At 32.0% G+C, this 20,485-nt stretch overlaps 1 protein-coding gene across 6 annotated transcripts; it reads right to left on the bottom strand.

Annotated features, from left to right (window-relative positions):
• Positions 1 to 1,656: 1,656 nt before the first annotated feature.
• Positions 1,657 to 14,145, bottom strand: LOC108217739 (MADS-box protein SOC1). 6 transcript variants are annotated; one of them, XM_064091008.1, is made up of 8 exons: positions 13,990 to 14,145; positions 13,096 to 13,302; positions 4,666 to 4,747; positions 4,252 to 4,313; positions 4,050 to 4,149; positions 3,514 to 3,555; positions 3,281 to 3,322; positions 1,657 to 2,263 (listed from the first exon to the last, which is right to left on the bottom strand). In XM_064091008.1, exons 2-8 carry the CDS (start codon positions 13,275 to 13,277, stop codon positions 2,138 to 2,140), a joined length of 636 nt encoding a protein of 211 aa, XP_063947078.1. In that variant the 5' UTR covers positions 13,278 to 13,302; positions 13,990 to 14,145; the 3' UTR covers positions 1,657 to 2,137. The 6 variants fall into 6 exon arrangements, with proteins under 6 accessions (XP_063947078.1, XP_063947082.1, XP_063947081.1 ...); XM_064091012.1 differs by having other exon boundaries at positions 13,867 to 14,002; XM_064091011.1 differs by lacking the exon at positions 13,990 to 14,145 and adding an exon at positions 13,608 to 13,858.
• Between the last annotated feature and the right edge of the window lie 6,340 nt (positions 14,146 to 20,485).

Here is a 20,485-nt window from a genome sequence, read left to right as displayed (position 1 = left end):
AATAAGGGAGTGGGGGGCAAATGATAGTATATAATCCAACCCGGCTGTATTCTCGAGGTCCTAGGCCAAGTCTGGTCCAGACTCAGCAGAACCCTGGGAGAATAGTCCACCCACTCTAGAACATGATCATAAAGAAGCACCAATTCGGATTGGTGAGAATAGTTCAACCATGTCCTGACAAGTATCCCAATCCGGATTGGGTTACCTCAATCCCGCCAAGAACCGGGAGCAAGACCAACTCCAACCTCGGTTCGAGGGACCAACAATGCAAGGACGCAATCCCGGAGGTGCACCCAACCCGAAGAGAATTCCATGACCTTGGAGAGGCAATCAACCCGGGTTGGTGGACACCAGTCCTGCCAGAACGTAGTCTGGATATGAACCGGGATCCAAGCTCAATGGTCAGCTACTGACACTATGAAGACAAACCTCAGAACACTCCAAAATACTATTCCTTAGCTGACACCTGCACAGGTGTTAAGCATCCAAGCCCTACAGATGGACGGCAGGATCCAAGGTACACATCCTTAAACCCTAATCCTTGGCCTATAAATAGACCAAGGATGAGAGGCTTAAGGATCTTCTTTTCCACACTCTCATATTTCTCACACACTCCAAGCCACCATATACAGCAGCCATACACCTTCACCCACCACACATAGATAGCTCATTTCCCGTCTATCTATTTTCCGATGCTTGTACTCATTCTCACGCCGGAGGCGCCGCGGGGCTCAAACCCCCCTCCGGTGTTGTTTTGCAGACACCCGTCCAGCAGCTACACCGCAAGACACCACCAGAACGGGATTTGGTGTTATCACCCAGAACTTCTGAAATGCTCATTTAGATATGTAAGATTCTGAATATGTAATTCCATAAGGGGTCTTTCTAGCTTATTAAAACAGATTAATTAATTTCTTATGCGATGAAAAGTTTTGATTGGCAGAGATTAGTTATATGTCACTTGCTCAAAAGTCTGTTGTTTGTGTGCGACTAGGGATGGACATTCACCCCGCCCTACTAGACCACGATCCGTTCCGGGCGGGGGAAGTTCCATAAAAAATTCGAGGATCGGGGGTCGGGGATTCGTGTCTTCCCGCCCTGATCCCCGACCCCGATCGCATATATATAAAAATAGTAATATATTTATACCAAATAAATTATTAAAAATAGATAACTTTTATAATATTATTAAAATTAAAAAATAATCTCCTGACAAAAAAAAAAATTAAAAAATAATCTTTATTTTTATTGACCGATTATAATTATATTGTAATATAATATATATTTTAAATTTTTAAAATTATCTTTTATTTATATTATAAATCGATTTAATATGATTTGATGTTGAAAATATGAGATAATATTATTTTATTAGTATATAAGGAGTTAGTAGTTTATTTTTTTATTGAAAAAATATATTATATATTATAAAGTTAATTATTCTTTTAATTAAAAAATAAAATTCCCCAAATTCCTGTGGTGATCCCCGTTCCCCGTTCAGGGCAGGGATCGGAGAGAAAAAAATCCCCGTTAAAAGTACGAGACATGGTCGGAGATGTGTATTGAATTCAGGGATTGGGGACGGGGATAGCACTCCCCTACCCCGAAGTGCCCTCGTGCCCATCTCACGTATGACCACAAACATAGAGACACACATTATAAAATCAGTTCCATAAATAATATAACGAATTTTCTATGGTGTGCCCACGGGCACACAATAGTCACTAACTTTCATGAAAATACTAGCTCCTGATTGGTGGATAGGTAATAAATGTTTGTGACCTCCCTGCATTCACACTAATTCCACCAATCAAAATAGCCCATTTTCATAAAAGTTTGTGATTATTGTGTGCCCTTGGGCACACATTAGAAAGACCGATAATATAATTGCATTACATCAGCTGGCAGACTAGCATTATTTATTATTATATCTGCAGCTGATAATACTTAAGATAAAAATACTAGGTCCGGGGCAGAACATAACATCACTCAGCAGACTATCTGTTATCTTTAAATTGAGTAGTGAAATTCAAGTACTTTTTCTTGGATGTTCCAAAACTTGATTTGTGAAAAGGGAAACAGGTGCAAGCCCACTTTCACAACCAGCTGACCTTATTTATCATCTGTCATATATATGCTACATGCTTGATATCTTCTTTCTAAGTCCAATGTAGAGTTCAGTTTCCACATCTGAATTTTCAGTCTCGGTGGAGGGAGAGTATTCCTTGTCTTCGTTTGATTCTTGCGGTGGTTGAAGTTCACACTGAAATTAAAGTTCATAGAGATCAGGTAAGTGTTTCGACTGCACGATTACACTAGGTAATACAAGAGCAGGATAATTTAAGTATATTCCACTTGGAAGCTTGAGAGGAAACAATTTTGTAGGCAGACATTATCTTATTATTCTGGTTTCGCAGAGGCCCCGGGCTTGTGATAATTGTATTGATTATAGTGATCAAGCGTTGCAGAATCTCTGAGAATTTTTTAAAGCTAGCTGTATGTATTAGCTTTGTTCTGTTGCTCAGTTCTGAAACCACAGGTAATTGCCACAGTATAGATGATATCTACAGTTCTACTTCTGTATTAGTTTGTATTATACAGTGTATTTATTTTAAGGATTAATTTGAATATGCACTAAGACTTTCATACAGTCATTATTTTGTTCAGTTTAAGACAGAAGAATCTTTACATGATCTCTTTTGGCTATGACATGTTTTTTTTTTTTTTTGAGGAATTTATTTTATTTGTATTTTTCAAAATGCTTACATAGCATAGCGTTCTACGTTATGCAAGAACATAACTTACATAGCACATCATTAAATACCATAGGATTTTAAAGCATAATTTAAAATCCCAATTGAATACCACGAGATTTTGTGGCATAATTTGAAATCCCAATCGAATACCTCGAGATTTTAATGGATTTCAAACAATCCCAATCGAATACCCTCGGATTTCATGAATGCAAAAAAATGCTTTAAAATCCCAATCCAATACACCCCTCTAAGCAGTGTCACTTAAGCACCATTAAGCACCCTTCTGTAGTAGTACACCCTATCATTTCTCACTCCTCTTTTATGTATAAATATTGTTAAGATATGAAATGGGGATGAATAGTAAGTCCCCAAATTTGGGGACTCATTTTTTAGTCTTTAAAAATTTCTGAAATATAGAAAACATGATATAAACTCGTCTTCAGCTAAAACTCATAATTTCATAAAAAATATAGGGATGGGGAACCCAATAAGAATGCTCTGATTGAGGTAATATATACATTTACCTTGGCGGATAAGATTGCATTATCTGCTGCTAGGGTCTTCTCCTGCAAATTTATCAGGCAAAACTGAAGGTGTTAGAAAAATTAGCGATAATTAAACTGCCTTAGCTATAATTAGCTATTAATTGTCACTTCCAGGTAAAAAAAAATTCAAGATTAGTTTTTGGAATCTAAAACTTTGAAAAATTAATTAACTGGTACTGTAAGTTTCTGTTTTTGCCTTCATTACAGTTTACCTTTTCCTTAAGTTGCTCAATCTGTTCATTGTAGACCTTCATCTGTAATGCAAAAGTACAGACAATGAGGAAGACATATTTAGATGTACTTGATATTCAATGACCAAAGCTACAGTTCATGAACTATCAAACCTGAAATATGTGATTAATATTAGACTTTAAATCTAAAACTCTATAGCATACTTGAATCTTTCAATTTGGCTTGGTCTTTTTCAAAATGAATAAATTGTCAATACTTAGTTTACTTCAGTTCTAACAGTACTCAAAGCAGGCGAAAAAAGACCAAGTTACTAAACCTGGGAAAATACGTTCAACATGTATAATCAAGATCCGAGGTTATGTTAATCAATATGCATGTTCTTCAGGACGAAGGCGTACTTGCTCTTAGTTGTGTTGCCCTCACTCCATTTACATGAGGTCAGAGGCAAGTGTTCAACGATAAATCGACAGAGTTTAGAAGTGTAAGTTTTTTTATTTGATCTAAGAGCATCTCTATATGTAACATTGTTAGAATAAATAACAAGAGGAATAATAACCTTTCTATCTCTTATGGTGCACACACTCTTCTCTAATTGTTGTTCAACTTGCTGTATCTCTTCTAAGGTGCATGATCCCAAACCTTCTCCCAATAGCTTACTGCAATATTTAATTTTAATCAAGCTTGAGGAGAAAGTAGGTGATTTTCATGAAAACATAGAAAAACCAAAATTATTAAAGTAGGGTAGATTAATTATGTACCGCTTTGCAACTTCAAGAAGCTCTATCTTCTTTGCCAAACAAGCTGTTTCAAGCTTCAAATGCTGTCATTTTGAGGAAAATTATTCTAAGAAACATCTCTAGCTAGCTACTTTCAAATATCACAAAGACCTATCAAAGATTTATCCATATGCGGGGTATATATAGTAAGAGGCATAGGGGGTCACGTGTACCCTCTAAATTTTTTTTTAACAATTTTCACCATTCTAAATTTTACAAAATTATAGAATTATTCTAAGGACATTTAAAGATTTATAGGTGTTTTCTCAAAATTTGTTTGGTGCCCTCAAACTTTGCATCCTAGATCAGGCCCTGTCCATATAGAATGATTATACTAAATAGTCCTTAGCAAAATATCAATATATGATCAGAGGCCCATTGATAGCAAACACTGACCTGCATATCTTGCACCACAGGGGTCTTGTTACTGTGAACATCTTTGGTGCACTTCCTGTAGCGCTCTATCATGTCGTGCATGCTGCAATACTTTCACATTTAGTACATACTTGAACAACCGATAATGAAAAGAAAAGCGATCAAGAAGTTCGCAGAAATATTTTTATTCCTAATAGAAGTTGGTTCAGGGACAAGTAGAATCTATTCATCATATTATTCATCATATATATTATTCATATAATTTATTTACTCCCTCCGTCCCACCCATTTCTTATCGAATGGGTTGGGCACAGAGGTTAAAGAAATATCTATAAAGTAATGGAAAAGAGGAATAAAAGTGGGTAAAGTGGTGGGACCCCTTAACTATTTTTGTTAAGTTTTGAAATGTAAAGAATTGGGTGGGTCCCACCCCAAAAGGAAAGTGTAAAGAAATGGGTGGGACGGAGGGAGTAATATATATCTATTAGAGAAAAAGAAAGATTTATTATATTAATATTCAAGGATAAGCTACCGGCTAGTCGGCTACGTACTATGAAGGTGCTGCATGAACTTATGTATATATACTGTGGATATATCCCTTTTATCTAGGGTTGTTCACGAACCGAGCCGAGCCGAGTTTTGACCGAACCGAGCCGAGCTTTAATTTTTTTTCTGACGAGCCGAGCCGGGCCGAGCTTTTTTATCGAACAAAAATTGTGTTCAAGCTCGGCTCGTTAACTAACGAGCCGAACACGAGCTTGTTCGCGAAAAAATACAAGCCGAGCCGAGTCGAATCGAGTCGAGCCGAGCCAGAAAAAAAATAAGGACAAACCGCTAGTTGATTCTTAAAATAGCTAACCAAATAATTTTAATTTTTTTTAAACTTTGTTTATATCACTAAAATGTATATATGTTAACATCCATACGGTTGGATCGGTAAAAAATATTTTTTAAAATATTGAAACACTAAATTAGGATTAAACACTAGTTAGCGGTACTAGTTAACCTTCTACTTGACTGTTAAAATAGCAAACCATATAAAATTATTATTTTCCGAAATTTTGGTTACATCACTAAAATATATATATATATATATATATATATATATATATATATATATTAATTATATGTTGAATTCTGAGTTCAATAACATATATAAATTATTAAAAAAAACCCGAAAATATTACATTTTTTCGATCTTTAACGAGCCGAGCGAGCTCGAGCCGAGCTCGAGCCGAGCTCGAGCCGAACATACTAAAAGCTCGGCTCGAGCTCGTTTACTTAACGAACAATTTTTTGTGTTCGAGCTCGAGCTCGTTAACTTAACGAGCCGAGCCGAACGAGCTCTTAACGAGCCGAGCTCGAGCTTGTTCGCGAACAGCTCGGTTCGTTAAACAGCCCTACTTTTATCCTCCGTAGGGTGACTAATTCAGTAATCGAATAAGCAAAAGGAAATTATTCCTTCTTACACCAGCAAATCTATCCATAACCTTTACATGACAAGTGAGATTTTTTTTTCTTACATCAATATATTTCAAAATAGAGGTAATTGCAATTCGGACCTCTTAACTTTCGTTCAAAAACGATATTGTGGCATATTTTTGGAAACTCAAATCGCACGCACTATCTTTACATTTCAAGAACGATACGCACCCTCTCCCATATATTCCGATAACTTCCATTAAAATAGTCCTTCCGTCTCAATTTACATGTCCCTTTTACTTTTCGAGGAGTCAAATTGACTAATTTTTGACCAACTATTAGAAAATATGTATTTATTTTTTTAGGAAATAGAAAGTTACATATTAAAATAGAGTAGATTTGCTTTTTTGATGATATTTTTTTAAAATTTTATAAACTTTTATTCTTACTATATTTAAATGGGAGAAAAATTTATTGGCAATAATAAATCATAATTTTAAATTAAATAAAAATAAAATAGGAAGTTGTGTTAATTTTTAAAGCAGGACTATTTGTGCAATACTAACCTATTGTATCGTCCTTTTGGTTACGTCTTAATTTTGACCTTTGTTATCGTGCTTATTTAGTAGCATTGTTATATTGTTCGCAACATCATTTATTATGTTCACCTCTTTATTAAACTTATATGTATTTTTGAAATATATTTGATAAAATCGTATGCTCCTTTTTTGTCCCTCCGATATATTTATATTGTGAATAAAAAAATTTTACAAAATGATTTTTACAAAGATGAGAGGAGAAATTGGTGAGCCTTTATAGAGTGATTTATGTTCAAGATCTTGGTGAGTTTTAAATTTAAAAGATTTTAGTGTTGTCCCGGATGTTGAAGATTCTGCTATGTATAATATTTTTGGTTAATTTGTATTTGTATGCTAGAGTTTTGTATGTAACATAAACTTCTATTATGATAATTTCATGTCTTTCTTTTAAATTTTTTTGTTGATATGTATTTGTGTAGTAGAGTTCTATACATGTGGCGTCAACTTCTATTAGATTATATTCATAAATGTATTTTTATATTAGAAATATGATACCTAATGTGATTTATTTATTTTTCTAAAAATTTATATGGTCTTGAATTAGAATTGATAAACATATGTTTTGAATTAAGAAAAGAAATTATAAACATGCAAGCAGAAAGTAGAATTTGTTTTGGATTAAGAAAAGATTTTTGTGTTCGTTCATCACATAAATTCGGCTTATAAATTTAATATTGTGCATAATACTTTTTTGTTTAATATGTTGTTTAAGAAAATATATTAAAGAAAATAATTTTGTGACGGTGCTATTTATATGCTTTTACAATTAAAACTGGTAGGAAATATTTATTTTGAATTAAAAAAATCATAAATATGTGAAAGATAGAATTTGTTTTGGATTAAGAAAAGAATTATTAGTATGCAAGTAGATATCGATTGCCTTATATAGAATAGAACATATTTTTGTTCTAATATAACGGTACTATTTGTTCTGTATACGATCTAACAGATGATAAACTTTTAGTAGTAAGAAGACCATGCAACCATACAACCAAATTATCTCCCTTACGCTTATTATATATAAGTATATAATAAGGGAAAATAGATTTTTTTGCCACCCAACTTATTGTGTCTTTAGAAACTTACCACTGAACTAAAGTTTTTTTCCTTTTACTCACTGATGTTAGGTTTGGATTTTATTTTAGTCACTTACTTAGTTTCAGATTTGATTCCTGGCATTAGGATAATTTTTTGCGGCATCATTAATACAAAGTGATAGTATGTAATATTTTGATAATGTTATGAATATTTATATCTTTATATATAACAATAATAACATAAAATGAGCCAATAAAAAATTAAAATCATGAGAAATCATATTAGAATTCTAGAAATCCATTAAATCATCCATTTGGAATCAATGACTTCAAAGAATACATCCTCTCTAATAAGATAAAGTCTAATTGAGTGATACACAGGCATCATCTTTCACTATTAAAGCCTAAGATCTCTCAAAATTTGTCATCGTAAATTTTAATTACTTTATCTTATGACAATTTTGAAGATAAAGATAAATAAATAGAGAGTAAACTTAATCTTCAATGATTGTCTTCTATAATGCATCATTTTATGTTATTATTACTCCGTCCGTCACTCTCATTTCTTTAGAAAAATTTCTATTACTTAGCACGTACGTTAAGACTCTTATAAAATATAGTTTTAGAGCTTTATTTTTGAGAGTTTCTTTTTGTGTATAAAAATTGAAACTCTAAATTTTTATTCGGAAGAAAAGATAAAATAATTAATAAACTACATCTTTTAGAAGTCGTAAAATGCGTGTCAAACTCTTATTACCCAATGTAAATGACCTTTGGGACATAAAAAGTACTATATATGAAGATATAGAAATATATCAAATCATCAAAATATTACAGACTACCACTATATTTTAATAATGCTTCAAAGTATTTATAATGCTAATAATTAAATCCGAACCTAACTTTAGGGACAAAAAAAAATATGAACCTCACATTAGTGAGTAAAATAAAAAAATTTATAGTTGCATGGTAAGTATCTAAAAAAAACAATAAGTTGAGTGACAAAAAAAATCCATTTTCTCTTTTGATAATACAAACCTGGGTTTCAACTTTGATATATTAATATTTATGCAAATAAGACTCGAAGGGGAATATGTATGGTTGGATGTATTGATTCGCTAAACCAATTATGTAATTTTTTTGTTAAGGGTATATATATATGCTTCAATAATTTTTTTTATAATTGTTACTTTCAAAATGATTATTTATAACTGTGCTTGTGTAAAATTATATCTTAGGCTAAAATATAGCCAACCAAACATGGTTGGAGGGTTGGAGTTATATAATTTTTAGATAATCTCTGTAAGTATTGTGTAGATGCCACCTATATGCCACATCTATGCCACATAAAGAATTTTAGCTAAGAACTTTTGAGGTTGGAGATGCTGTAATAAAATAAGAGGTGTTGGTCTCCATTATCATAATATCCATCATTAATGTCCAGAATATCATGATTCGAAAAAATGTACCCGGATATTGTTCATTAACGCTATACCTTGTAGCATTTTGGAAATTTATCAAAAACGCTATATTATCTGGTTTTTGTTATGGTTAAAAGTACATAACGTTTAAGGTTAAATGAACTAAACGCTATTTCGTATAGCATTTTGCTCAAGTTAAAACATAAAAGTCTACACGATGTAGCGTTTTCTACGAGCATTGAAAAAACTAGATTATACGGCGTTAATAAGTGGTATTTAGGGCGAATTAACCTATATGTTATTTTGGATTTAAGTATGTGCTTTGTGAGATTTAGATATCTTTTCTAAAATATAAGGTACTCCATCGGTCCCTTTTTAGTTGTCACATTTCTATTTTTATTGGTCAAATTAACTAATTTTTTACCAAAGATTACAAGTCACTTTTTCATTATTTTAAAAATTAAAAATTACATCTTAAAATAGATTAAAAATTATTTCTGGTGACATATTTTTTTAATCTTATCAATTGATAAAATATTAATAAATTTCAGTCAAACTTTGATTAATTTGATGGTCACAAAACCAAATGTGACAACTAAAAAGAGCCGGTAGTATATACTCGTGATACGTATATACGGATTTATGGTGTGTCCTTTTTAACTAGTTGGACTTGGATTATTTCAAGATATTTATCTTCCTTGTGACATTTCTGATACTATAAACTTTAAAATTCAGGAGAATATGAATTTTATTTAACTCATCGACGTGTTTGGTAAAAAGTGTTGGATTTAAATGAATCCAGAATATGCAAACAGCCTAATTATACACATAATACAAGAGTCGTCTGAACACCGCAACAACCATGAAACTATTGTGAAGGTCAATTGTAAAATTATCATTTTCAGAATTGATGTAGGCTGGATTACTCGAGAAGCCTTTGTATTCATTTTCAATTTGAAGAATTCTTGGATTCAGTGTGTTAAGCAGTCTGGAAACAATGCGGCTATTTGTTTAGCTCGTTTTATTGTTTATCAACGTGATTGCATGGGATTTGTCCCAACTAGATTTGTTTTAATTTAATGGAATGAATTTGCATTTTGTCAAAAAAAAAATACATATAATACTTTTTTTAAAAAAAAACTATATGATTCGAAATTGATATATAAAATCAAATCAAAGTTTTAGACGTATGAAAATGAAATATTCATACAAATTATTATAAACTTGTATACATTTTTATAATTGAATGTTTTTAAATATATTCTTTCCCATAATATACAAAGGTTATTATTATTACCTTTTTAACTAAAACTAATTAAAAGTTTTTTTACAAAAAGACTTAATTACCAAAAAAACTATTAAACTTATGTAATTTTTTCATTTTAACCATAAAACTAATTTTGTTGCAGATTAATGCAACTAACTAATATAAAATCTATTCGAGGGAACCCCATTTTAATGAATCTCTAACCATGGTTAATTCAAAGTTGACATGGATGTCACATGCACTACAAGACATCACATTTTTTGATTTAGTTTTAAAAATTTACTTAATCCATTATACATACATCAAAAATCAGCTATATTTACATTATTAATATTTATAACAATAAAATTTTAAATTATTGTCAAGTAAAAAATTAATTTAATTTAATTTATAATTTGTTTTGACTTGTAAGAATTTACTGTCATTTTAAAATTTATATATTATATATTAATATTATTGTGGAATTTTATTTATTATCAAAAAATATAGAATATAAATTGATTTTTTGTTTATATTCTATATTTTTTGTTTATATTCTATATTTTTTGATAATAAATAAAATTCCATAATAATATTAATATATCATATATAAATTTTAAAATGACAGTAAGTTCTTATAAGTCAAAAAAATTATAAATTAAATTAAATTAATTTTTTACTTGACAATAATTTAAAATTTTATTGTTATAAATATTAATAATGTAAATATAGCTGACTTTGATGTATGTATAATGAATTAAGTAAATTTTTAAAATTAAATGAAAAAATTTGATGTCTTGTACTGCATGTAACATCCATGTCAACTTTGAATTAACCATGGTTAGAGATTCATTAAAATGGGGTTCCTTCAAATAGATTTTATATTAGTTAGTTGCATTATTCTGCAACAAAATTAGTTTTATGGTTAAAATGAAAAAATTACATAAGTTTAATAGTTTTTTTGGTAATTAAGTCTTACAAAAATTTGGTCTTTGAAACCCTAAGATATTTTTATATCTGTATGCGGTCTTCTAAGAGTTTTTACTCACAAGCACCATTGATGCATGCATTAATAACGTTTATAACAGCTATAAAATATGAGTAATCAAAATATATGACACTTACATATATAAATTGATAGTCCCTCCGTCCCCCTCAATTGTTTACATTGGAGGGGGACACGGAAACCAAGACAATGTATGAAAAATGAGTAAAGTTAGATGAAAAGTGGGTAAAGTGGTGGACCTATCAATATTTAATAATAGATTTGAGATAGTGGAGGAAAGTAGTGGGTGTAATACTAGTTTTTATGGTTAAATATGAGATAGTGGGGGATGATAGTGGGTGTAATGATGAGAAAAACTTACTATTTACAGTAATGTAAAGAAATGAGAGGGACATCCCAAAATAGTAACTGTAAACAAATGAGAGGGACAGAGGGAGTAACATATAACACCATAATAGGCTGTAACTAATGTGTATATTTCTAATAAAGACAACCAAGTGAGTGGCCTACATAAGGTAACCAACACGTGAAATCCTTTATCACTTTGTGTAAAATATGATGGAAAACATATGTTGAATAGAGGCACATCAAATATCACAAAGACATACAAACATATATATATTTTGAAATGGTTAAACACAGATTAACAGAGAAAAAAAAAGGAACAAGAGAGCTACAGATATACTCCATCTCACCGGAGATTGTGACTATCTTAAATATTCTAATTTACACTAGCAAAGAATAGAAGGACAATATTATATATATATAAGATAAAGTTGTAAAATTAGTACTACTAAATATATAGAATGTCAGTAATAAAAATATACACAAGATTTTGGGGAGAACTTTTTCAAACACAACAAAAAAGGATTCTCTAAAAGCTATGGCTCATCAATACAGGACTCTCTTTTCTAAATTGTAAGATCATGATTAATACCATAAGAGAACTACATAAAACTCAAGTCTTAGAAGTATATATGGTCGAGTACCAATGTCTTAAATCAATAATTCTCAACCTGCTAGTGTGCGGAGAAACAAGTTTTGTAAGACAGGGCTTTATTAGAGCACAAAAGATGGAGAAGCACTTGTAACTTGAACATTTGGAAATACAGTGTACTTTCTTATTATTACTTAAATATAGATGTCATATTAAAATAAGGCAAATCAAACTAAGCTTAAAATGTCTCGAATAGAAGCAAGAAAATATCATATAATTTTCATGGGTACTGGTCCCTGCATGTGATTGCCAGGGAGATGTTAAATAACATATAGTTTTCTGGCCGTTGGATGCATATCCAGCGGCCAGGATTATAACATTTTTTTTAACATGTCTAGCGGTTTTTAACCGCTAGACGGGAAAAATCTGTCTAGCGCGCTAGACGGATTTTCCCCGTCTAGCGGTTAAAAACCGCCAGACATGTTAAAATTTTGTTATAATCCTGACCGCTGGATATGCATCCAACGGCCAGAAAACCATGGGCCAGTTAACCGGTCCACAGCTATCGACTGCTGTGGACCAAGACCCAATTTTCATATACTGCAATCTATATATTTAAGATTAATATGTCTGATATGCACAGGCCACAGCTGTTGCATGTGAATGCACTTATTCATGGAACTTACTAACAACTAAAGGACATAAATAATAAACAATTGATCTGCAATCTATATATGAAGGTTTATACATAAATAGAGAGACAAGCATATAACATATACATACCTTGAACTGGCAAATTCAAAAAGCTTGCCTCTAGTTGAGAAGATAATCAAAGCAACCTCAGCATCACAAAGCACAGAAAGCTCAAAAGCTTTCTTCAGCAGTCCGTTTCGCCGCTTGGAGAAGGTCACTTGCCTGCTTGTAGCATTCTCTATGCGCCTCATCTGAGTCTTTCCCCTCACCATTTTCACTTGACTTCTATATACACACCTTCATCAAAACCAAAGCCAAGATTTGTAAATGAAATCGAAATTTACAAGAAATTAAAATGAAACATAAGACACAAACAAAAATAACAAATATCAACAACACAAGAGAACCAAATGATGAATCATAAGTAAAGCTTACACAAGATCTAGCTACCTATATGTAATATATCTATAAATAGATATAGAGATATATTTATGCTAGAAGAAGTAGCAGAAAGAGAAGAAGGTTTTGGAAAAAACTAGGAAGAATAGGGCTTAAAAAGGTAAGGTTCACAGAGAGAGAGAAAAAAAAAAAGCTGAAAATACCAAGATACACACAGTAGGCCAAGAATGGGTGAAAGAATAGGTGTATATGCAATGATATTGTCTGTAACCGGTTCCTTTTACCAAATATTTATTGTTATCTGAGCTCAACTGTTCTTAATCATTCACTATACCCAACCATCCATCCACTCCATTCACTTAACCAACCATCTATCTGCTAGATTCTACAATGAAACAGACAGACTATATATTTAGAAAAGATTTCTCCGGCTAAGGCTAAAATATTTATTACGGAACTTACAACAAAACAGACTATTTACGACGAAATATACGGTAAATGATCAAGGGAAAAAATGATAACACATCAAACAAAAAAGGAGAGTTATGTGTGTGTTTGTGTGATGGAAATCTGGAAGGCGCTAACCTTTAGCTTTTTATGGGAGAAACAAAGGTAAGAATAGGAGATGGAAATGGAAGGGACTGAATGAATGGAAACATAAATAAGGAAAGGCAAAAGAGAGCATAAACGAAAAAAATCTGTGTCCCTACGAGAAAGCTTGTGTGTCTAAGGTTGGACAGTACAACGTAGGTAGCCAACTGGACCAAAGGGGAGTCGAAAACGCATTGTGGGGTTTTTATGGTTTGTTAATGGCTTGTCAACATTTGTGGGACCGGAAGGGAAAAAGGACATACATGATACATGTGAGGTGGGGGACCTGTTGTACTACTGGAAACCCTAAGTATGAGGTCCTGAGAGCTGCTGCCTCCTTTCTGAATCTGGTTGTTTTCCAAATCAAGATGCCAACTAACATGTACACTTCCACTTGCGTCCCAACAATTTACATTTATTTACCATGTTGGGTGGATGGCGGTGGCGGTGGGGGGTGATGTTCGGGGTGCAGTTAGAGATGTCCAAAAAATAAAAAATCAATTCAATTTGGAAAAAATTCTCGAAAACCCGATCCAAAAAATAACTTGTTCTGACCCGGCTTGATTCGAGGGCTTGAAACAGGTCTAGTATTTTCAAAATATCCGGATAAAATTTAGATTTTTAAAAAACCGGGGATTTTATATGTAAACTAGGCCTAATATTTTCGAGAAAGCCCGGCCCGGACCGGCTTTCAAAAAAGCCCGGCCTGATATGTTCCGAAAAAATCCAGATTTTTGGGCTCGATCTGGATCCGGCCGGACAGATCTTTTCTGCATGCAGAGCTCGACATATATTTTAAAATTTAAAATTATTTTATTTGTTAAAAAGTTTAAACAAATATTGAAGTATTAAATTTTAATTTAGGAAAAGAGAATATTTAACAAATAAGTTATTAAATTATATTTTCTATAAGTTTTAAAATACATGTATTCTAAACATAAATAATTAAATGGGTTCCAAGGAAGAATTTTTTGTTTTGCCTGCTAACCATGTATATCTTGTTTTATATGTGGATCACAATCCATTCCGTATTTTTGCGGTTTTTTCTGATCAAAAAGTTTAAGCTGCAAGTCCTGTAGTTTTAAATAAGAACTTATATGCAACAAATGGTGGCAGTTGTAGATGCGGTAATATCATATAGGATCATTAGATTTGTAATTTTAAACATTTATTTTTAAATGTTTGATTTATTTCAAATATAAGTGATTTTAGCTTGGTTTTGCTTTGCAAGACAAATAAATATGTTTAAAGATGCTATACATAGTTTTCAGCTGATGATAATTGGTCTTACATGGTCAACATTGAATTTAGTCTTAAAATAAAAAGGTAAATTTTACATTATGAATCGGTCACTTGGTTGACGGTTGTTGCGTATAATTTACAATACAAGTCAAAATGTGAGAAACTGAAAAATTTAACTTATTTTATTTCTGAAGTTTGATTTCAAAAAAAATGTACAGAGTCATTTTAAAGCATTATTTAGAATAAATTATTATATTAATAATTTTTATACCCGATAAGTTATATAATTAGTTTTTTATTTATAAATAATAAATAATTATTTTAATCTAAGTCAAACCATCCCCTACTTTTCCCAGCCTCCCTACGACCCTCTTTTTCTGACTTTCTGGTACATATTGTAACCCCGGAATGAATTGGTCTGTCCAATTCAATATTACCACCAATTAGCACAGTACTGCAATCTCGTTTCACTCGTACTCGATGGCCACTTTTCTCAAACATACTCCTTCCGTCCCAAGAAGAGTGGGCTGGTTTGACAAAGAGTGGGCTGATTTGATTTTCACGGAGATTAAAAAAAATGTAGTAAGTTTAGTTGAAAAGTGGATAAAGTGATGTGATCTATCAATATTTAATAATAAATTTGAGATAGTGGGGGAAAGTAGTGGATGTAATAGTGTTTATTTAATAAAAAAAGAGTATAAAATAGAATGGTAGTGGGTGTAATAGTGAAAAATAGTGTTCAAAAATAGTAAGTATGATAGGTCCATTCTTTTTGGACGTCCCAAAAACGAATAAGGGTCACATAAAATGGGATGGAGGGAGTATTGTTGATGTAATGCGTTCCAAGTGCATCTTCTTTAATAATGGACACAATTTTCCATCTTACAAAATATATAAATCAAACCACACTTATTAAAAATAAATCAAATCAAATCACAAAAATTATTACTCATTGTTTAATACATATATTCGGAGTTTGAATTTATATTATAAAATTATATATATTTAGCACTAGTAATTTAAAAGAACGGTCCTAGATTCTGATCATGGATGCGTGAGACTCTTAGACTGTTGGATGAAATAGTATGAGAGAAGAATAAATTGAAAAATTATATAAAAATTATATGGGGAAATAATATTCAAATTTCTTGCAATCAAACTTACAAGAAAACATGATATAGAATTAAATTGAGCATTATTTTCAAAATATCTGGACTAGAATTTTAATTAAAATAGTAGAAATGGAAAAATGAAAAAATGAAAATTATATACATTTTCTGTAATAAACACCATATTAAAATATAAAATTTATTTCATTCTCCCGGCGTTCGATTTTATCCGAGTGGATAGGATATCTTGTACTTGTAATTTGCCCCCATAGCAACTTTTTTGATGGGAGAAACTTTAATCTGATAAAATTGTGTAAACAAATCAGAGTGAGAGGAGCAGGACCCTCAAAAGAAACCCTAAGTAGAATAACAAAGTACTTGTTTATTATTATAAAGTAAAAGCATACATAAATCAAGGTTGGACTTGATAAATGTAACTCAAAGTTGGCGCTGACACATTCTACTAGCACTTAAGCAAGTGGGTATAATTTTCAATTGCTCCCTTTTATGTGCCTCGACCTAGGTTTCTCCTGTTACGCATCTCCACTTCCTTGCTATATATACTTGATTATTATCGATTATTATGAATTTCAATTTTAGCCAATCATTGCTAGCCCTTGTTCCCTTGCATGTATCTATAAATACATGCTTACATAATTTAATACAACTATGATCCCTGTATCAGGGGTAGATATCATGCTGCTGTTACCTCCATTTGTTTCACCTTTGCCTTTCTAGCGGGGTGTTATTCAGCGTGCGTTCAAGATATAATTAAGATATATGGTATTATCGGTGGGTTTTTTGTATTGAATAATATTAATTCTAAATTTTTGATTAAAATATAAGATGATTATTATATTTATGTCAAAAAAATATTCACATGAATTGTTATCATTCAACTTTTTCGACTGAAAATATATTATGGATAATCGACTATATTGATTTATTACCCATAATATATATCAAAATAAATTTGCTATTTTTCGTAACAAATTTACAGTTTTACACACGTGACAAATCATATTTGCATTTGATCGATGTCGCTGCAATTTGATATGAAAAAAGGATATATATAGAAACCCACTTATCTTATAGTAACTTATAACCCGTGTAGTTCTTGTGCGAGCTCGAAAGGCCATGGTGCCATATTACACTCCATGTGTACCTCAAAATTTTATTTTGATAACCATCAAAATATGACTAAAGTTCTTACCCTTAGCTCTACCTCTCTTTTTCTCCCTTCCTCCCTCTTCCCTCTTTCCTATTTCCGTTTGCTCCAATCTGTGACTGTAATCTCGATATGTATAAGGTACATATAAATAATAGAGTCAGTTTACATATTTATTTGCCGATTCATGGCCACGTTTTTCACCGTCGGAATCATCTGCCGTCACCGCCGCCAAGCTCTACTTCCGGTCTATCACCGCTCTACTGCTTAAACGAGTCAGGTCACTGATCTTTCAGTTGCCATACTTTATTCTGATTTGGGGTTCTTTCAATATTTATTTTCCAACGACCATGATGAACACGTCCTCTGATCGTACTGCTATGACTCATTTATGTGTCAAGATTTCGACATTCAAAACAAAGGTGTACTCTCCCTGATTCTTAACTTATATGTTTATGTGACTTATCTTTTTTTAGTATATTCAATATATTATATGTTTTTGAAAATGTTGATGTATATACTCGGATTTTTTCATTAGTTTTGTTTTTATGCTCGATAATCAATTATTGTAGGTGTTGTTCTGTGTTTTTATTTTATCTTTTCTGTTTTATCTAGAAGATGAGAAAGTTGGTGAGATGTAGTCAAACTTATATTGTATATTTTGTTCATGATATGTTGTGAGTCACAAGTTTTACATGCAATCGTGTTTCTGAGTTTGTAGGGGTTACACTACACCATATATGGTCAACTGCAACATCCTAAAAAGGATGTTGCCACTTGAAATGTAGCCTTAGGTGGCCAAAATTGAAAAAAAATTGATGTATGGAAACATCGAGGCATGTTGTTGCCATTTATGTTGCCTTAGATGCTGGAGAAAACCTCAATGCCAACAAATCTCCCCGTATTGCCTTAGAGATCTGAAAATTAACTCAAAAAAGCGGGGCAAAAGACCCGCCCTTTGTATTTTTTAATTGCCGCCCACTTATCCAAGTTATTCAACTTAGAGAAAAAACCCGCTCAACAAATAAAAACTTTAAGCTCTCTTTTTCTATTACCCAAAAATTATTCTCTCTTCCATTCATATCTCTCTCTTATATTCATATTGCTCGCTTACACTAATATCTCTCCGGGCTCATCTCTCTCCTGGCTCATCTCTATCCGCTCTTCTATATCTACGTTGTTCTCTCTTCGTCCATCTCAACTTAGAGGTAAACACATTCTTTCTTTCACTTCATCAGTTTAATTTGGGGTTTTACGAACCCTAATTTGTTAAATTTGTTTTAGTTTGTGTTCATCTCTTTGTGGTTATAATTAAAGCTGGGGATTTGATGAACCCTAATTATTCTGGGATTTTAGATATTTAAGTTGGGGACTTACAAACCCTAATTTTGTGATTTACTTCATCGGTTTAATTTGGGGATGTGTTGATTTATAAATGTAAGTCTGTTTAACATATGTTGATTTTTCCGGGCATGTTCGCACATAAACCTAATTTGTTAAGTATATGTTTTAATTTTGAGGGGTTTTAGTCCTCTACTAGTGCTCTTTATTGGTTCCTTAAGTCTTCTATTGGAAGTTGTAGAGCAGTATTCAAGGTGTTCTCAGTGATGGATAGTGTACGTCCCTGAATAATACATGTAAGACCAAGGACCTGTCCTACATTCACAACAGAAACAGACAACAAGAAATCTCGAAGAAGAGATTTGTTAAGCATAACAGACTCTGTCATAGCATATCTTGCAAAAGAAAACTCCGACATATAACGAACCCAGCGTCGATAATTTGCTTGCGTAATTAAATTATTATTTTCAACAATTGTGAAATTTGTCTTCGGAATATCAAAATTTGCAGCCATTTTTAATTAAAATTAAAAATGATTAGAAATTTCGTTTCACGAATAATAACAAACAAATATTCACTTATGTTACGAAAATAATTAGTTAAATATGCTCCGAAAAACCCTGAATTCAAGAATTTCAGATTTTGATGAAATTATAGTATCTTATACTTCTTGAAATTCTAAGAATAATGGTATCGGTCTTGCAAATTATTGACCCCAAAATCACGTTCAAAACAGGCCTAGAAGTTCGAAAGTCACGAAAAACCCTTGCGAAAAACAACGATGGATCGTGATGAATCTGGTATCAAATTAAAGCTCTCGTCTCAGGGATTCCAAAACTGGTCTCACAATCAAAAATGGGCAAAGATTTGGTGTGATTTTGTTCGATTGAAGAAGACTGAGTCCGTTGGTTTTTGAAAGTGGCAGGATAGTTTTTCGTGCGTGTGTATATGTGTGTATATAACAGAGATGAGAAAAGAAATGGCTAAGTGTGCGCATATATACTAACAGAGATAACTCGAGGCGTAAGTTTGATAATGACCAACTTGCCCCTCATAGTGTATACAGTATTGGAGACACGGCGCAGGTTTTGAAATGACGAATATGCCCTCCATAGTGAACACTGTGGAGGCGCAACTTTCGACGATACTTAGAAAGAAAATTCTAAGTGAATTTCAACCAGTGTGTATATAGCCAGGGGCGCAACATTGGACTGAAAAGTCAAATGTTGCGCTACAAGAGTGAACATTGACTTAACAAAAACTTCTAAGTCGAAGCTTACACACTTACACTGTACCCTTATACACACTTGGCGCAACATTTCACTTGGTCAAATGTTGCGCTACAGTCATCTCTTATCAGTGTGTATACTTAGAGAATTTGAAGAATTCTCAGAGGTATACGACCACTAACCATTTTATCAAATAAATTTTGATTAACTCAAAATAATCTGATAATTTGATGAGATGAAAATCACAATTAAATCAAATAAAGTTTTAACCAAATTAATTTCAGTCAAACAATATTTAATTAATTATGCTGCAAGTATTTTAATTAAAATTTAATTAATGGACAACTTAAAATAATTTGAATTGCTTCAAATCCATTAATCAAATATAATTAAAATATGAA

The sequence above is a fragment of the Daucus carota genome, chromosome 4, assembly GCF_001625215.2.
Source record: "Daucus carota subsp. sativus chromosome 4, DH1 v3.0, whole genome shotgun sequence".
NCBI lineage: Eukaryota > Viridiplantae > Streptophyta > Magnoliopsida > Apiales > Apiaceae > Daucus > Daucus carota.
The sequence above is the reverse complement of the archived record's forward strand: the minus strand, read 5'-3'. Positions and strand labels throughout refer to the sequence as shown.

What these genes read in the sequence shown, in the direction of transcription:
- LOC108217739 (XM_064091008.1), bottom strand. Translation starts at nt 13,277, where the DNA reads ATGGTGAGGGGAAAGACTCAGATGAGGCGCATAGAGAATGCTACAAGC. An exon ending in GCACCATAAGAGATAGAAAG is followed by an intron (nt 3,556 to 4,049) that starts GTTATTATTCCT and finishes TTTGCATTACAG; the next exon opens with ATGAAGGTCTACAATGAACA. An exon ending in TTGAGCAACTTAAGGAAAAG is followed by an intron (nt 3,323 to 3,513) that starts GTAAACTGTAAT and finishes ATAAATTTGCAG; the next exon opens with GAGAAGACCCTAGCAGCAGA.